At 41.5% G+C, this 19,121-nt stretch overlaps 1 protein-coding gene across 1 annotated transcript in view; it reads right to left on the bottom strand.

The window, feature by feature from the left end:
• UBE2E3 (ubiquitin conjugating enzyme E2 E3) overlaps nucleotides 1-17,929 on the bottom strand; it is a 55,930-nt gene extending 38,001 nt beyond the window's left edge. Inside the window, exons 1-3 of the mRNA XM_062579093.1 lie at nucleotides 17,695-17,929; nucleotides 16,307-16,509; nucleotides 14,076-14,126 (exon numbers count right to left, since the gene is read on the bottom strand). Of these exons, the coding sequence (XP_062435077.1) occupies nucleotides 14,076-14,126; nucleotides 16,307-16,500 (245 nt within the window). The 5' untranslated portion in view covers nucleotides 16,501-16,509; nucleotides 17,695-17,929. The remainder of the gene's footprint in view (nucleotides 1-14,075; nucleotides 14,127-16,306; nucleotides 16,510-17,694) is intronic.
• Between the last annotated feature and the right edge of the window lie 1,192 nt (nucleotides 17,930-19,121).

Raw genomic sequence — 19,121 nt, 5'->3', positions numbered from 1 at the left:
TCCCTTCATGGGCTTTTAATAAGCAGAAAACCAAAGTGGTATTTCTGTTAATGCACTAGGATTTTTTTAAACAATATTCCAGCTCCCTAAGTTCTCAAACTAGCCACTACCACAAAAGCAGGCACGTGGCATTTCAGGCTAGAAAATTTCTTAGCCTCGATGGCTTTCCAGGAGGATTTTAAAGGGGAAGTATCCAGTTTATTTCAGATGTAGAAAGAGATATAGTCACTGTCACTCCTGTTTCCTTACTCCCACATTAAAAAAAAAAGTTTAAGCAGGGCTGGGTCTGACAGCTCAGATGAGATTTTATTATTCAGAAGCGGCTTAGAAAACATTTACTCTTCAAAGGTCAGAATCTGAATACAGAAGTAAAGAAATTAAGCAGACCAAATCTGCATGTGATGCTACTACTGCTGGTGAACATTCAAAATCTGTCCTGGTTAGAAGTAGGGCATTTGTCAGAAAACAAAGCATGAAGTTACTAAAATCTCTCTTAAAAATCTACTAGAGAAAAAAAGTAGGCAGTAGCCATTTACAGTGTAAATATCAAGTACTGTCTGCTCCTCAGTTAACACAGCAAACACACACAGAGCTATTCACAGGAGATACAAATGGCCTAAATAATATCCAGAAGCATGAGGAGTCACATTCCTTTAGTGAACGGAACAAGCCTGTATTTAAACAGTTTGCAGAATATACAGATAGTCCGTTAGACTAGAATATGGATCTGTCAGTATGTAAACCTATCCTGCTATGAATTTCTCTCTTCCAGCACCAGTTTACTCCAGCAGGGAGTTCAATGGTGAGATGTGTCCATAACTGAGTGAACCAGGCACCCAAAGAACTTGGAACAAAATCTAGATTGAGCCTCAAAACTAGATCTCAAATTCAAAGATTTTGCCAATATTCTAGTTAACATTTGTGAGGACAGCTGCATTTGGGCTTATGATTTCTAGGCTAGCAAAGCTTTGTCTGTCTCAGTCTACAGAAAGCCTTCCCAAACACTTAAGATATGAAACACAGACCCTGGGAATTTGATTTTTTTAATAATATCTCAGTATGACAGTAAAAATATCAACACTTAGCTGTTTCACTGATATTACAGAAGCAGCCCACAAATACATCTACCCCACTCCACCAACTTCACCACATTAACTCCTCCTTTCACATGCTTTAACTCATCCAACAAGAACCAAGATACGAGCATTTAAGACCTCAAATTAACACCTGCTCCATACAAAGTAAAAGCTGCCACTGTTCAGATTTAACTCAATTTAAAATTTTGCATAAGCTTTCCCAGTATTTAAAGGAAACTGAAGTGATGAGTGAAGTAATATTCCTGGCTACAGAGAAAAGGAGGTGGCTGCTGCAGGAGCTAAAACACCACCAGAACTCAGATGGGGTTTCTCCATACCAGGAGACTGAAATTAAGTATTTAACTTCTGCAACTCAAGAAAAGAAATAAATTGTTGCAAATGCCTCTTCTGCTTAGAAAAGCATAAGAAGAAACTTTTAGAAGGAAAAATCTGAAAACATTAACAAGGTAAAGCATATTATTTAAAACACAAAAAACCTTCTCCAGCTCTGCAATCTACAATCACTAATGGAAACTACCAAAAATAGAAGCTTCAGATGTTAGAAAGGAAAATAAAATAAACCTAGGGGTTTTTCCAACACCTTTTTAAACAGTTTAATATTGAAAACAGCTTTATAAGTTTAGTAAACAAAATTTGGTTTCTATAAACTCATAGCTCCACAGAAAAGCTCTGCATTTATTTCAGTTGTTTCTACATCTAGGTATCAACTTACAGAATCAGCTCCTCGTTTTCATTTTCTCTAAAAGAGTATGTATAACAAAATACAACGATCAACATCATGCAATACAGGGCCAAATTAAGTTTATTACACCTTGAACAATAATCATTTCTAGCTCCATTTAGATGTTTTATGTAAAGCTTAGAATAATCCCACAAAAGACAAACAAGTGCAATTCATAAGAAACAACTATTCACCATCCCTTCTATCCAGATCAGAATTATCTAACTTGAGACACACACTCACAAATCTTACTTTTTTTAGAGAAAAAAATAGCCATAAAGTGCTTATATGATTAGTACAACTCACATGCAATTAATTCCTTCCCCTTCCCACATCTTCATTAATTTCTAATAGGACACACTTGTCATTTTTATAGGAACTCTACCCACAATGCCCTTTATATATAGGAGAACCCTACAGTGCTGAGAGTACAATAGTAGTTCCTGGTTTTAGCAGCTATTATTACTGCTTTATTTTTCAACTGGTAAGCAATTACTTTGCTTTTACTATCCACTAGCCTAAAAGAACCACCAAGCCTACTAAAAAACAAGCTTTAAAATCATGCTAACCTGTAGTATTATCATGAAAAACTAATAGTTAACTAAGATACTTGAAAGAAAAATCTTTTTACAATATTTGCTCTCAGAGAATTAAGAAAATAATTGACTTATAAACATATTGATTTATTTAGAGTTTAGTACTGTACAATATCAAATGAATCATTGTTCTCTTACTGTCCTATTTTAATAAAGTTCCTTTTACTTGTTCCCTTTTAAAAAAAATCAGTTATTAAATATTTGGTTTGGTGTAAGTATGTCAGTTGTAATTCTGGCTGCTTTTTACAAACAAAAATCAGGATTTCTTTATAATTTCTGCAGCTGATGTGCACTTTTTTTTAAAAAAAACAAAGGAACCAGGTTGCTATTTCAATTCTTTAAGCTATTACAGCAGTCCTTGTACTTCATGATAGAAGAAAAAATGCAGAGCCAGGCATTACCTAATTATATACAGAATTTGTATAGATAGCACAAAATCTATTCCTGGCAAGCAAACACCTTTGCAGTTATAGACTGTGTGTGCATGTCAGAGTCTATCATGTGAAGACAGCCCTTGAAGATTTGATTGCTCTTTAATTGTGTTTGTAGAACTCTAGATTACATAGTATTTCTTCCTTCTTGTGTAAGAATTTTGATTAATCACTCAAGTTACAGCATACTAAGTGTAGTTTATGTTATATAACTTAATTCACCTACACATACTTCCATAAGAACATGGTGTTTGTAGACTCATAAGATCTCCCTTTGCTTTCCTTTATATAGGCTAGAAAATAAACTGGATCACACTTTATTAAGACTTTCAGGGACCAAAACTTCAAAAACAAACAAACAAAAAAATCCCACAACTGTTTAAATGGGTGTTAATATAGCAGGTTTGTCTCTGTCCCCTGAAAGTGTGTGTTGCGGAAGGTGTTATTAAATCTTTGTATCTTGTTATAGCTTCTGATGTATCTGTATCTACTTCAGTAACATATGCCCTGGGTATCTATGAACAAGTTAGGACCAGCATCGACGCACAACGATAACACAGAACTCAGTGTGAAATAACCACCTCCGTGCCACTTGACTTGTCCAGTGGATTCCTCAGCCTAGATGAGGCCTCTGATGCTGAATTACCAGGTAGAAGGACAAAAGCAAATTAGAGTGTACCCAGGGCAGTGATTGCACAGTAGATGCATCCTTTGTTAGAAAGGGTGGGGGGAAAAAAATCCAGCTGTCCACTGTCTGCTACGATAGCTGCTGCTTCACGGCAGGAATCATCATCAGCTGATTGTATCTCCTGTTGCGTAGCTACTAATCTATTGTGATGCTCTCTTTTTTTCTCCAAACTCTCTCTGCCCAAAGCATGTATAATCTAAATTTTATTTAAATTGCCAACAAAAATAGCTAGCTCTTCCTTATAGAAAGAAGAAAAAAAGTTTATATGCTGTTTGTTTTCTATTTGTCCTGTGGAATCTGATCTGCTGATGCTCTACTGACTTATGCTGCTTTCAGTATTTTGGTGACTTCCTTATCTATGTTTTATCTCATGTTAGCACTTCAATCTCAAGCCTAAACTGCCTCACTACAGTTTTGGCTCTACTGGGATTTTTTAACTCGGGATGATTGAGAACCCCTTGCACAGTACCCTGTGCTGCTAATCCACTCGTGGGGCAGCTTGAGTGGTGAGCACCGTTTCCTCTGATCAAGCTATAGCACGGCTCAAGCACACACAAGCCAAGCCAGTGGTACAATGAAGGAGAACCTTAACTTGCTTTCCGATTTCCAGTCTTGCCACTAGCGCTGTGTGGAGGGTTTCTGGCGAGCGAGGACCCTACCTCAGACAGCTGCGCGGTGAATCCTTGAGGCAGGCCTTCAGACTTGCTGTCTGTTCTTTGCCTTTGTTGGCTCCTCTCCCAGTGTCTGCACCCTTCTGCATGCCTCAGAGAGGAACTACTGAAGTTTATAGCAGCATTAACTCATTGGCTGGAAACCTGCCAGGCTGCTTACATTTTCACTACAGTCTTCTGAGCCCCGATTCCACAGGGCACTTAGACAGGATCCACAGACAGAGGCAGTATGCTATACAACTATTTTGTGATACGCTTGATCCATTTGGGGGGGTGTATGTGCAGATGCATTAGAGCTTGCATAACTACTGCAAATTGCCTCTATGAAGTAGGGGGAAATGTCCCTTGCTTTTGTTTACCCTAGTATTAGAGGGACTTGCATGCCTGGAACAGAAGCAGAGTCCAAGCACAGAGCATGTTACCCAACAGAAATAAAGATCTACAGCACAATCAGTGCTATTAGTTTCCCCCAGTGGTGATAAAACCTCTGCTATGTTCCTAACTTATTTCTAGTTATCAGCAGAATGTGACAACTTTGTGCAAGGGAAGTAGGATTGCCTCCAAAATGGAAACAAAGCTGAAAGGGGGGAGAAAAACTATTAAAAGCAAATACCTAGTGATTTTTCTATAATTGACAACAGGAGAAAAACTACACTCCTACTATCTTCTAATAATTTCTGTTATTGTTCCTTAAAATGATAGATCCAGTATGTTTTCCAGGATGATTATACTACAAAACCTTGATTAAAATACTGTTTTCAAGGGAAAATAGCTTCTTGATGAGCTCTTCTAGCACTATGACTTAAGCCCAATATCATACAACTTGGTCAAAATAGTCCTCAAGAACTTAGTTCATTTCCTGTCTAAAAAAAAAATCACCTATACTTAAACTATTCCTGACATTTATCTAGCCTTTGTTTCTAAACCTCTGATGATGCAGATTTGCCATGTCCTTAGGCATACTGTTTTTAGTTACTCCTAATGTCTAAATTGGATTTTCCTTATAGCAATTTAAGCTACTCTCCATAACCACCACAGATAGGACTAGCAATAATGAGCTTTGCAGTAACTTTCTGCATCCAGAGTTTATTATACTATTTCTTTCCTCAACTCTGGATTCTTTCCAGTTAGCCCACATCACTTGAGTGTAGTGTTTAAAACTGGATAAGTACCCCCACCTGGACTGTACCCCTGCTGAACTGAATGGGATGACTTTACCTATATATTCAACTTTAACATCTCACTATTTTGATTGCTGTTTTATTTATTTCTTCGTGGCTCAGTACTGTTGACTCCTGGTAAGCACAAAATCCTCAGAGCTGTTGCAGCTTTCCTAAAGAACTGCTCCTTATCTGGTCTTTTTTCCTCATGGATTTGTGCAGCTGATTATCCTTACTAAGTGCTCTGCCTTGCAGTCCTAATTATCAAATTACACGCTATTTTTAAGGTACCTGCTTATCTGTCCAGGTCACTTCACATTCCAGTTCTGTCCTCCAAGGTGCACACAGCCCCCTCCTCCTTTATTACCTGCATATGTAATAGCTACATGCTCTAGTCCAGTATCGAAGTCAATGAAAACATCAATTACTAATGAACGCAGGACAGTCCTCCACAGACCCTCTCTACATATCCTTCCAACTTGAACGTAAGCTATCGGTAACCATAGTTCTCGGTGGCATTTAGTCTGTGCGATCTCTTCCCTCATTCACTTTTGGAAGTGACACTTAAATAGAGATGTAGTTGACAGTGGTAAAAATACTGTTGAGTCCTAAGAGATCTGACTAGCCTGTTTTACAATTAGTGGTATTAAAATTAACTGCTACCGTTACAGTTCTGAATTAGACAACAGTATACTGCACTCTCTGCATGGGGACACTCTAGAAAATTAATTCTAATTAATGCAAGCAGGTAAGGACTCATTCATCACTGGAAGTTACTGGCTCAAAGTACTGCATCCATTTAAAGCTAAAATACAGTTCCTGGCTTGTTTAATGGTATGCATGCTTCTGTCCTGGATGGCAATTAGACATCCTTGCTCCTGCCTACTAAACTCAAACATGCTCAAGGAATTTTTGAAACAAGTAATATAACCACCATGAAAATGCTCTACATATATGCAAATCCTAGCTACACCAGATTAAAAAAAAAAAAACGCATGGAGATTTTCTTTAAATGAAGTAGTCAACTTGCTTTCAATGAAGGATTTAATGCAGTTTAACTGATTCTCTTATTTGTACTTTTCTAATATGGACTAAAATTAGGTGTCCTGAGGCTGTAGAAGTAAAGATCAAATCAAAGAAAGGTAACTCATGTAATTGCGCAAATCAGTCTGGAAAGTGTTCAGTATGCTTGCCCTATACACATTTAATAAAATGTGACAGATTGGCAGTGTTAAGCAATGTACAGTTTGAGAGTAGAAAGAAAATACATACATGGTGTATTTTATCATGGTCTGAAGAGGTTTGTATAAACGGGTATTTGAAATGCAGATTTTTCTTCTAGATCTAGGAACAGCTTATTCCAAGTTCTTAAATTTCTGCACAACAATGCTTAAAGCACTGCTTAAACAGCCTGGTGCTACTTGGACTTTTTCCTATTGTTTCCAAATAGAACTGGGATATAATGAGGTCAGTTTTCTAACACCGATAGCTGAGTGACAAGTGTTTGAACTGTTTATACAACCGCAGAGTAGATACAGGTTGACATGAATTTCTTTTATAGTTAGATTCAAGCTGTCATGAATCTTTTCTTTAGTTTTGACAGTAATAATGAAGACTGGCAAAAGCCTTTATAAGGCCTTTTGATTAAAACAGATTTGCTTAAAAGCATGTATGAAAGCACTGGACAACCCTTAAGCAAGGCAGCAAGCTGTGAATTTGTCAGCATGAAAACTTACTCCTATGAGTAGGTATGTTGACTTGTGTTGCATAACACTGTCTTCATTATGCCACAGATATTTACTTGTATGAGAATTCACTGTGTGGGGGTTGGTTTAAAAACCTTGGCGCACAGCTTGCAAGGGATTGCTTCTAGTACAGAAAAGAACTAAATTAGTGGATCTGTCATCTACTCCCAACTGAAAAAAGTTAACTTTTGTTCTTATAATTCAATACATTCTTACAATTCAATACATTCAGGAGCAACGGTTTTCTACTCTTGCATCTATTTTTAAATAAAAGCACATTAACAGTGCACTTTAGCTATACCTAACATTAAGCATCTTGCTGAAATGCCTTTCTAAATCTGTTTCATCCCTATTCCTTAAGTAATTTTGCTGACTACTTGCAAATAAGGTAACAGGTGCTCCGCATTTGTGAAGATGGCAGAAACAGGCTGTTACTAGAGAGGGACAAAAATGCCTGATATGATTGCTGTGCTGAACTCTTGCTTCTTGCTAGTTTGACCTAAACTGTACTCTGCTTGTAGGAAAGAAGAGAGAACAAACTGCTTGATAGAAATAGTTCTAGCTAAACCAAGTTTATCATTAGATAAAAGCTATATTTAAATCACTGTGAGCCATTGATTTATGTTTGGAGACTAACAATGAAGTAATTGCTTCAGAAGGAACTGCAAGACTCTGTTCAATAATATAAAGTAATATTTGAACACACAAACTAGCTTCAAACATGATCTTACAGTATTTGTAAGCCCTCTTGTACCTTTAACTGCAAACTCTAGTAAAGGAAGTGTTTAAAAATAATTATGTGCAGTTGTATTCTCAGAACTGTTTTGCAAGCTATAGCTTTCTTTTCTATATTACATTCAGTGGTAAGCAAGTGCTTGAGGAGTAAGGCAGAATAAAAAGTATAACTCTCAGAAGATACACGATTAAGCAGGACTAAGGTGCTGTTTAATTTTGCTCATTCAACTTCAGCACAAGCATTTTTACATATACTCCTAATAAACTGGCTCTTACCTTAATCAACTCCTACAAGGAACCATTTAATTAGTTAGGGTTTTCCATGCAGAGGTAAAAACAAGGCTAAGCTTTTTTTCAGGAGACTAAGCATCCTGAGGATACTTAAGAGTTCTTCAGGAGATTAAGCTCAATATGAAGAGATTTATCCAGTAAGAAATGAACATAATAAATGCAAAACTGAGGCACTGCTACTGCTCTAAAACTTTAAAAGTTTGAGTTGGGGGGGGAGAAAAAAAAGCGCACACTAAAAATGTAGTCACATCTGTGCTATTGTACAGGAGCCTGGTATTTGACTGCATTCAGAATAATCTTCCTCCTACAGATTTTAAAAAGTAATAACTAATGCCTGGTTTTGACAAAGGTGAGATGAAAAACTTGCTACACTTGAGAAAAGGAATGGATTGACTCCTTAACATCCTGGTGTGTCTGGCAAAATGCTTTGTGAACAACGCCTACTCTGGGGCAGGAGGAAAATCCAGCAGAGCAGATTTGAATCACCTATTTAAACCATGCAAGAAGACTTCAGATGATACCTTCTCCCTCTGCTCTGAGGGAAGATTATGGAGTAACTGCACCAACCTGTTTCACTGGTGGTAGTTGCCTCCATGGCAGGACTGGAACAAACCACAGCTGTGCAGTAACATCTTCAACAGGCATAACAGTTTGCAGAGTAAACACTTGCCTATAACCTTACTGTAGATAACAAGGAAGGCTTCTACCAGCCTACCTGTGGCACTTTTCTCAGTAACGCACGGCTGTGGAATGGTCCTTGAATCCAGGGATACCTCTGCCTGTAGAAGAGGCTGCCCTGGCTCTGCCAGCACAACTGTTCACTGCTTCTCACTGTATCTCACAGCTCAACTGAAAGGGCTTAAGCTGCCGGTCTAGAATTACCTTCACAGTGCAGCTTTAAACACATGCAGCAATGCTTCCCCAGGGATGGGGTAATAACTCAAGTGAGGCAGAAACAAATACCTGGATTCATGGGTCCTTAACCAAACCAGCAAGGGCATTCCTCTACCAGGGTTTTACAGGCATTTTTGCTTTGTGTCAAGTATCTGGCCACTGGGTTAGGCTGGCAAAACTTTGCAGCATAGAATTGGCCCAAGATGCAGTAGTAATGAAATGGACAAATGCAGTTTTTTGGGAGCACAAAAATCCTATACTAAAACAAAACCCCTACGTATCTTCCTCCTGTTGTGAGCACTACAAAATACATTGGAATGGTATGTGGTTTTTTTCCCCCCAAACTTAATACAGTCCAAAGCCATTCTGTGCATATGACTCCATTTTAAAAAAGAAACAGGATAAACTGTAAGCTCAAAAGGAAGCAGTTATTTAATGCAGACATGCTATGCTCATAGTCAAATTATGTTTTACTCAAGTTGACAGGCTGCACAGAGACTACATGGAAAATTTTCTTGTATTTCATTTTTTAAAAATTGGTTTTAACTTAGTTTAATTATGCATGCAATATAACTGAAATCCAGTGTAGAGCTTATTTCAAGAAAGGTATGAGTTACGAAGCAATCATAGCAGTAATCAAAAACTAACAAAGCTGCTAAAGTCTGCTAGCCACAACCGTAAGTAAGCAATTTAAAATGAACAACTCATAAATCATCAATCTACTTACAAGCCTAGGAAGGGATACAAATAGCAAAACAAATGGCTACTTTTTGTAGTATTACTTAAATCACATTAGTAACCATTAGTGTAAAGGAATGAAAATAAACATATTAATCCCTACTGACAAAATCTTCCCAACAGAACCGGGTTCAGTCAGGTGCTCACAGGCTAGAGGATATGACAGAACAGGGAGCCTCTGCAGTGATCCAAGAGTCTCTTTCCTCGTAAGAACTCATTTTCTAGCAGCAGCAGAAGGAAAGTTACCTCTCTGACTGGAGCTGTGAGGTACCTTTTCTGTTTTTCACTTTTCTTAAAACCATTTGCTTTTAGATGTCTGATCTTTAATTTAACAAAAAAGATTAGAGACAACTGACCAAATATAAATTAAAATATTCAATTCTCACACTTCCATGGGAAAGATGCACTGCTTTAACTCATCTCTTTTCAAATTGCACGAATTAAGATCTCGGTGGATACAATGATTTTGATATTTGCTCACATTTCCTATGAAGCTTATACCAAACTGAATTTGCTATAAATGAGATTGTAAGCTATAAAAATAGGCTTGTATAGATGTTGCTAATTTTATTTAGTATTGGGTTGAACTTCAAAAATCTTCTCATGAAGATGAATAATGCTTAATTTTGGAATGGAAGTAAGGAGGAGGAATGAGGAACGACAGGGAGTACATATTCCAGTTGCTGTGGGCCAGCAGAGCAGCCAGGAACAACTAAAGGAAGCTGGTATAAATCACTGTTCCTGGGGTTGGCACAAATGGGGTCATTCCCAAAATCCATGTATTTCCATGTAGGAAATACATGAGTGTCAGAGCCAGCTGTGCCCTGCTCCACCTGAGCTGCAGCCTCTGAGTTGTACAGGTCAGAACAGTATTCTCATATATAACCTTAACTACAGAGCAATGACCCTGGCTCTAAAAGTTTTATGCCATGAACTGAAAATAGTTATTCCAGATATGTCAAACCTATTTAAGAAAATCTCTGCAGCATGGATTTGCCATGCATTATGTGAAAGATCCTTGGAACATTATTCTGAGAATGCATAATGGTGAGTTTTGGCACATTTCCATACCTTTAAGCATGTATAAGCACTTGGCCATGGTTTGAAATTGAGCTGCCTTAGAGCAATAGGGCCAAGACCTTTTTTAGCTTTGCTTTATACTATTAAAAGCACAAAAGAAATTAAATACAGCACACTGCATCAAGTAGTACAGCTTTGAGTTAAGCCAGCAAAAGCAAGAAAAATCAGGATCAGATACCTATGTTCTCAATTTAACTGTCTGTCCTAGTGCTATGGTGCATGTTGTGCAGTAACTTGCTCATTTCAGGCTCATGTATTAGATGAGAAAATAAAGATGAAGTAGCACTTTATTTCCTCCCCGTTATCTTTGGTGACTTAAGAACAAATCTAGTATTTTGTCTTCGATGCTCTATCTTCCTTAGAAATTGCACCAAAATCCACATGAATTTAGAGAGTATGACTATATGCTAGAGTAAAGCTATCAGCATTAAATATTTAACTTCTACACTTGGTACCCCCAAGGATGTAATTTGTATTTGCACACTGACATGACAACATGATTTGTCTACTAGGACATTGTCCAGTCAACTGAAAGGAATCAGAAATGCAGGACCAGCCTCTACTGTTGAGAAGCATGCAGAAAATTATTATTTAAACATTTCTACTGTTTGTCTTTCTGCTATCCTAGTGTCTAAAATGAAACGTAATATGCAGTCCAGCCTTGTTCAGCACACCCAAGAATGGAGATCTCCTGGGGCCCTAGCACTTTTATAAAACAGATGTTATAGTAATAGATGTGACTGGGAAATTTAACTGCTGAAGAAGCCTACATTTTTCTTGCATGTGAATAACTGTGCAACAGTTGGTGTCACTTTTAAGTAGCTAAATCAACTTTAGATCATTTTGACAGAATTGGATTAAGGAGCCACTCTATGTGCAGTTATACTGGCAGATGAGAAGTGGCAGTAGCCATCAAAGTGTTTAACACAACACAGAGCTCAATACACAGTTCAGTATTTCATGCAAAGGAATACTTACTATTTTGCATGTGCCTTTATATTAAAATCCTTAATTTTATCACTTATGTAACTAGGTAACCAGAATGACTCACTGTCCAGGAAAATCAGTTGCTAGTTATATTCTGGCAAATTGCTCTAATCCTTCAACACGTAGATCACAAATGACAAGGCTGTGTTCTAGAATTGGGGGTGAGGAGGAACTTGGCATGAAGAAATCTGTTGGAAATCTTATGACAGTTTATACTTATGTCCTACAGACATTTATGGGTTTTATTACAGAAGAAGGTAAGAAGTAGTGTTCTGCAGCTTGCTACATGAACAGGCAATGAAATGAAGATATGTCATATGCCTGTTCTCAGTGTGCTACCTAACCTAGGCTACTGCAGTGCACAAGAAAGTATATTACATGTCTTTTCCTTCAACTGCTCTGCATGCAACACCTGCATTTACCTCCTTATACAGAAAGATCCCTTCTAAAAATGTAAATTTCAGTGTAATGGTAATCCTTCAGGCAGTGGAACTCTGTTCAAACTACTCATTCTGAAAAGCCAGAACTACTACTAAAGAAGCTGAGGTCTCCTGCAAATATTTTTGGTTTTGCAGAAGGTAAAATACATTCATCGTACATCTGATCTTGAGTAAATGGTTAAATTCCTGTTTAAAAATACTTCTGGCAATAAGAAGCAAAGACTTCCTCACCAGCAAAAAAACAATCTCTTCCTCTATACTCTGTAGGAGAGAAACTTAAATTATTTTAGATGCACTGGTGGTGGTGGTGTTTTGTGGGGGGGGGGGGAGGAGGGAGGGTTTATCACTCTCAACAGCATTTCTGGGCATCTAGTAGCACCACCTCACAAGAAAGGCTCTCTGCAACATTCTTGTGCTGATACCAGAGAGGAGCATATCTTCCAAGTAGCTAAATATCAGATGGTATGGCGGGGGGGGAAGGCTTCTCTTTCTAAAAGCCAAGCTGTAACTTACTGTACCCAAAACTGCTACAATACTACTTTTAGAAAGTACAGGGCAAAATGCTTCTTCCTTTAAATGCTTTCTCTCCTCCCATGCTCCATTCAGGGCTCCAAGCATAAAGCACATGACAAACTGAAGAGGTATACCTTCAATGCAGAACTATATCCTGCTAGCAAGACAACTGTGTAAAAGACATTTGCACTCCCTGCAGAGTTTGCCCCTACTGAAACGGGGGAAGCAGCAACCCTGCCTGCAAGTATATCAGACTGCCACAGGCAGTCTGCACCGCAGTCCGCAGGGTAAGACACCTTTACCACAAATGCAGTAAAACACAGCTCTGGTTTGTCCCTGCCTCTCACAAAGTATAAAGAGGAGAACAACTTCCATGTTACTGAATTAACAAGACACCTGCACCAACCATTTCAACAAGCCAAACAACTCACACAAAATCAGAAAACAATTCCAGCATTTATTACATGTGTACAATGCTAGCTGTTAAACATGAGTTATTAAACTGAAGATACCTTGCAGTCAAAATCTTACTGGAATGCATCAAATGATAGCAACATTATTTAAATGTAGTTTTACTGCAAATTTTACAGTGGATGCTCACAGCTAATGAGAATTTTTATGCGTGCTTTAAACATAAGTTGAACATGTAAAATTTTTAAAGAAATTAGCTATGTTGCTATTTAAGTTTCTCACAGATCAAGTGCTCCAGTTTCCTTCACTTTCTTTAAGACTAAATCACATAAGCTTTCAAGCTTAAAACTACTTTTTTCTCCTCCCTAGAAAACAGAAGTGATTCTCCATTTAAGAACTTCCTTAAAAATATCCTTTATCAAGAGACTACTACAACATTGAATGACAAGCACAAAACTCAAAGGTAATGCTTCATCTTTTCTAACTATTTGGCAACACATATTAGGAGAAAACACGTAAAATCACATGATTCCTTACCTAATTCCAGAATAAAGTAGTAACTCTCTAAACCTAGCACTCAAAACGGTTCAAACTGTATACAAGCATTAAGTTGAAAGCTTCAGTATATTATGAAGTTGATATCAATGTTTCACAAATACAGTGACAGAAAATAAACTGGAGAAATTTTACTATTTATGTCAATCATGCATGACTGCACCTACAGCATGCAGGCAAAATATCACACTTCAGTGTCAAATATCCTACTGCACACAATTTTTAATAGTCACCAGTTGTAAACACTAAAGAGTTTTCCATTTGTTAGCCTAAGCACATTAATCTCCTACCACTGTCTACAATTTAAGAAGCTGTTACATACCTGCAGTTAGGGGGAGGATCGAGGGTTATTTCAGCTAGCTCCTTCTGGATTCTGTTGGTGAAATGAGAACAGACACAAAGCATTTGAGATAGTCTATAGAATAAATCAGGGAATTACACTGCCCTCTACCACCATGCAGTTTAATGCAAGATTGGCTTTGCCTTCAGTAATGCTAACATGGCTGCTTCCTCTTTGTTCTCAGAGGCATAACCCAAATCCCATAGCAGAGAAACTTTGCAGCTTTTTTCTTCCTGATACTGTAAATAAACAGAACACTTGCAACTGAGTTTGATAGGAATTTCCCACAAGTATTCAGAAAAGTAACTATTTTTCATATCTAAACACTCCTTACCACAGAGATTTTCTTTTCAAGCTAATATGCAAATGAGGTGGGGGGGAGGCTGTACAAGCATATTTAACAATGACTTCAAACCAGTGCTACAGACCTGTGATTGCAGCTGAAGTAATGAACTGTGCTGTAAGCAACTTTGTTCTTTTGACAATATTTTACCTGCTACTTTGCAGTGTATTTAAAAAGTAGAATGCAGATCTGTCAGGCTGTCTCAATTACTGGAATAATCTTTCTGGATCAACTTTGCTTCTTTACACACCTTCTGCTGCCTTTCTCCCCTGAGGCTTATAATTTTGAAATAAGCAAAGTTAGCTTTTCTCTATCCTATAACGACCATTTCTGTGATGATAAGGTCCAGAAGAGGAATACTGAAAACTTTGTCAATAGTTTATTCAGATATCTGAAAGGTATGATACTAAAAGAGGCATGGTAAAATATCAAAGAAGAATTTTCTTCAAAAGAGGCCCATAAAAGCAAGACTGCTCTTTCCTTTAAATAGGAAGCAATACGAACTATTAGAAGCTGATCTGAAAGCCCCTACACTAGTCACATTAAGTTCAATCAGGCTACTCAACTATTTGAGATCTATGGAATTAGGCACACAACTAAGCAAAGCGAAGGCAAGATGGGAAAACTTAGTCTCAAGTTTCTACATGATGTATCATGAGTTTTTCAAAAAAAAAAAAAAAAAAAGGCAAGTAATAATAAATTACAAAAGCTACATGGTGCTTCCAGAACTTTTGCTTCTGTAGCTAGTCCTATTTCAAAGGTGCTTTTTTAAAACAAACATAGAAGTCAAAGCCACCTCGTCATATTCTGCAGTAATATTAACAGTATAGTGTAGTATTTATTGAATTTAAGTCCAATACAAAATTCCTAAAATTTTCCTAAAAATCTGAACTACAGTATTCACGCTGAATAAGCAAAACTTGAAGCTGCTTAATAAAGAACTTGTGTGCATTTTTATGGCTAATCTTCAGCTCTTCTTGATACAGGATAAACTTAATATTTGTAAAGAAAAGCAACTCGGGGGAAAGTTATGTTTCATCTCAAGACCTGGGGAAAGTTATGTTTCATCTCAAGACCCTGGAAATCAAGAGATTTAAAGGTTGCTTGTTTCATACAGCTGAACTTACAGAAAAGTGTTAGTGTGTGTGTCGTGAGAGCTGGACTTCCAGAAATCTTATATGCATATAAAAATGCACCAGAAATGCACCAGAAATAACCAAAGAAGCTTTCTAAAGATTTTAGTGGTTAACAGTAGAGCCTACCTATAGAAATCTCTGGTTTGAATCTGCAGATACTAAAACAAAAGACTCACTTAAATTTCTCCTTGACAAATTGCAAAAACTTAGTTTTAGGCATGTAAGGCTATACTGCATATTGACAAAAAAAAGGTAGCCGTAAAGCTGGCAAAATCCACTCTTTTTGTGACTTTTTTTTAATTAAAGAGCATTTCCTGTTATTAGTCTACAGGCTACTAATGTATACCAGGAGACTGCCCTATAACAATAAGGGTGGGAAAACTAACTCAGCGAAAAAGATACCTGAAGCTCAAAGATATGCTCTCTCACACATTTTTACAAAGATATAAAAGCCAAAAGACAACTGCCACGCAGCTGGTAAGTTGCCAAATTCTTAAGCAACTCTTCAAAAATTCTAAGCAACTCTTCAAAAGAAATATGACAGTTTGTTTAACTGTTACCCCAGTAAGATCTGGATTAATAATGCCTGACAGACTCCTGTATTTAAAATGTTCGTACTTCACTTTCTCATACAGCTTTAGAAGAATCCATCTGCCATGAAAAGTGCAATTGCAAACAGTGTGACTCAAAATACTGTGCAAAAATACTACAGAATATTTTACTATCACTTTTACCTTTTAGCACTAGTAGATAGCTTAGCAGTAGTTTTGCTGGATAATTTGGTGTTCTTCTTCTGCTGGGTTGCAGAAGGTTTTCTTTCTTCTTGCTCTTCAGGTTCAGGTGCTGGTGGATCCCTCTGATCGGCATCTGAACTACCACTGCTGGTACTTGGACTTTCATCGTCTGACCTCTGCCTATCACTGGACATCGTGGGGAACTTTTTGGCGGAAGGAGAAGAAGAGAGGTAGAGTTAACACTACAGTCAGGACTGTCTCTTGCCATTCCCTCAAGTTCTAAAGAGCACTTTTAAATTGATGACAACTCTATTTCACTGTGAGATTAGCCAAAATGCACCTCTTTGTCTCATCCTTAGCAAGGGCTGCAGTTTGACAGCTACAAAGCAATATTTACACTTCTGAAAATACAGATATTTCCAATTTTTGAACCCACTCACATTTTTTTCATACTTTAAACAATATGCCAATTGTCGACTTTGTTCTAAGGCATGAGACAGATTTAGCAGGGTACTTAGGCAAGGAACATTAATAACTTATGACACATTGTAAATAACAGACCTCACTGAAAATGTTTTTTAAAAAGTCACTAATACCCTGTAAATATTTACACTGGAGCAGAGCATTTTATTGGGTCCAAACAGCCCGATCCCCGCTCTCGCGGAGGAGACGCGCTGCCACTAACACCCGGGTCGGTTTCAGGCTGAAACAGACACTTGCTCCGGCCCTGGGCGTTTAAAGGGCCGGGGCGGGGGGGGGGGCGGAAGGGTTTTTCTTTTCCTTTTTTTCCCCTCCTCCAAACAAGGCGCATTTAAATCCGCTCAGAAGGCAGCAGCGCCGGTTATTTACAGGGCCGGCAGCGCGGAGCGGAGCTGCCGCAGGGGGGGGAGGAAGAAGCGCGGTTCAAACTGCCCCTTGCGCCAGGCTCCGCGCCGCCGCGCAGACCGACATGTTTTCGCCGAGCGGCGGGGGGGGGGGGGGGGGGGGGGAGCTGCCCCCGAGGCCGGGGGGGCCGAGGAGGAGCGCGGCGCCGGCGGCGCGGGGAGCTGCGGCGGGGCCGGCGGGCGGGAGCGGGGGAGGGAGCGAGCGGGGGAGGGAGGGAGGCGGCCGCCCGCCCGCCCGCCGGCCGCGCTTTGTGGGGAGAGCCCGGCGCGGCGGCGGCGGCGGCTCGCCCGGCCCCGCTCCCTCCGCGCCGCTCCGCGCCGCGCCGCGCGTGTGCGCCAAGTGAGGCGTGAACTCGGGGCGGCCGCGCTGCCCCGGCCGGCGGCAGGCAGCGAGCGCCGGGAACAAGAACAAAGCTCTCGACCAGCCCCCCCGCCTCCTCCCCGCCTCCCCCACCGCGCTCGCCCAGCCGCCTGCTGCAGCCGCCTCGCCCGCCGCTCCTTTACCTTCGCCGGCGTCCTGTCCCGCTGCTGCGTCCGAGGGGCGGGATGGCGGGCGGCAGGGCCGGGCCCGCGGCGCCCGCGGCGGGGACGGAGGCGGCCGGGGGGCTACAAGGCGGCGGCGGCGGCTCTGTGGCCGGGCAGTGTGGAACATTGAGAGCCGGAGCAGGGGGGAGAGGGGGGAGGTGCAGCGCGGCCGCGGGGCCGGCGGGTGGCGCTGGCGGGCCCCGCTCTGCGGCGCGGGCTCCCGCGGCGGGCCGGGGCGCCGGGGCGGGCGCGCGCCTCCCGCCGGCCGGGGGGGGGGGGGGCGCGGGCTCCTGCCGCCCCCGCCCCCTGCTGCCGCCGCCGCGCCCGCCGCCAGCCAAGTTCCCCGCGAGCGGGGGAGGGGCGAGGGGGGCGCTCGCTCCCGCCTCTCGGCTGCCGGAGCGCGCCCCCCTCTGGGCCGGGGTGCGCGCAGGCGCTCTCCCGGCGTGGCCCAGGGCGCGCGTGCTGCGGGCCGCGCAAGGACAAAGCGGCGGCGCGGGGCTCGGCCGACGGCCGCGGGGCCTCCCTCTCCCGCCACCCCCGCCGGGGCACCGCCGCCCCCCCGGCCAGGCCTGCGGCCCGCCGGGCGCCCCCCCGCCGCCTCCGCCGCCTGTGGGCCCGCGACCCCCTCTTCCCCCCCCCCCCCGCCCGGTGCGCGGCACCGAGCCCCCTCGCGCCCCCCGCCCGGTGCGCGGCACCGAGCCCCCTCGCGCCCCTCGCCCAGCCCTCGCGCCTGCCCTCGAGCGCCGGCCACGAGCTCTGCGGCCGGCAGCTCCTTGCCCTGCGTTAACTTCCCTCCGCTTTTCCCCTTCCAGAAAGGCTCTTTTCTGGGCACGTGGGCTCTGCAGGAGCCGGAGCTCCTCAGCAGCGTGCGCCGCGCTCGGCCCCGCAGCTGCAGGAGCGGCGGCGCGGGCCGGCTGGCGCCATCAACAGCCCGTGCGCCCCGTTCCCGGTCTTCCTGAAGAGGGCTGGGAGGTGGCGACGGCCGTAGGCGTCCGTGGGCAGATCAGACCGTTTGGCGAGGGAGACGGTGCACGGCGGAGGTGTAACTTCTCTTCTGGCCTGTCCTGCACGTGCTGCTCTGGCGCGTACGTGAACAGCTTGTCACGCTCCACGTTTGAGTACTTGGTGTGGTAGAAGCAAGCCAAGAATTGAAATAATACAAATATTCCAAACTTTCCAGAGTGTCTGATCCTACTGATAATAAAAGCTACTTGTGAAAGAGGATTTACCCTGTTTGTGAGAACTAGACAAGGTTTTTCAGCTTCAAGGTATAACCAGCTTCAGCAGAGAAGGAATTAACAGTTACAGTAAGTGTTTGTGCAAGGACAAAAGGCAGCAATTGGCATGAAATCTGTGGTGAACATTGCTATCCAGCACTAGGGCTTTCACCTCCATGGCTTTCACCT

Source organism: Rhea pennata, chromosome 6 (genome assembly GCF_028389875.1).
Source record: "Rhea pennata isolate bPtePen1 chromosome 6, bPtePen1.pri, whole genome shotgun sequence".
Lineage (NCBI taxonomy): Eukaryota > Metazoa > Chordata > Aves > Rheiformes > Rheidae > Rhea > Rhea pennata.
The sequence above is the reverse complement of the archived record's forward strand: the minus strand, read 5'-3'. Positions and strand labels throughout refer to the sequence as shown.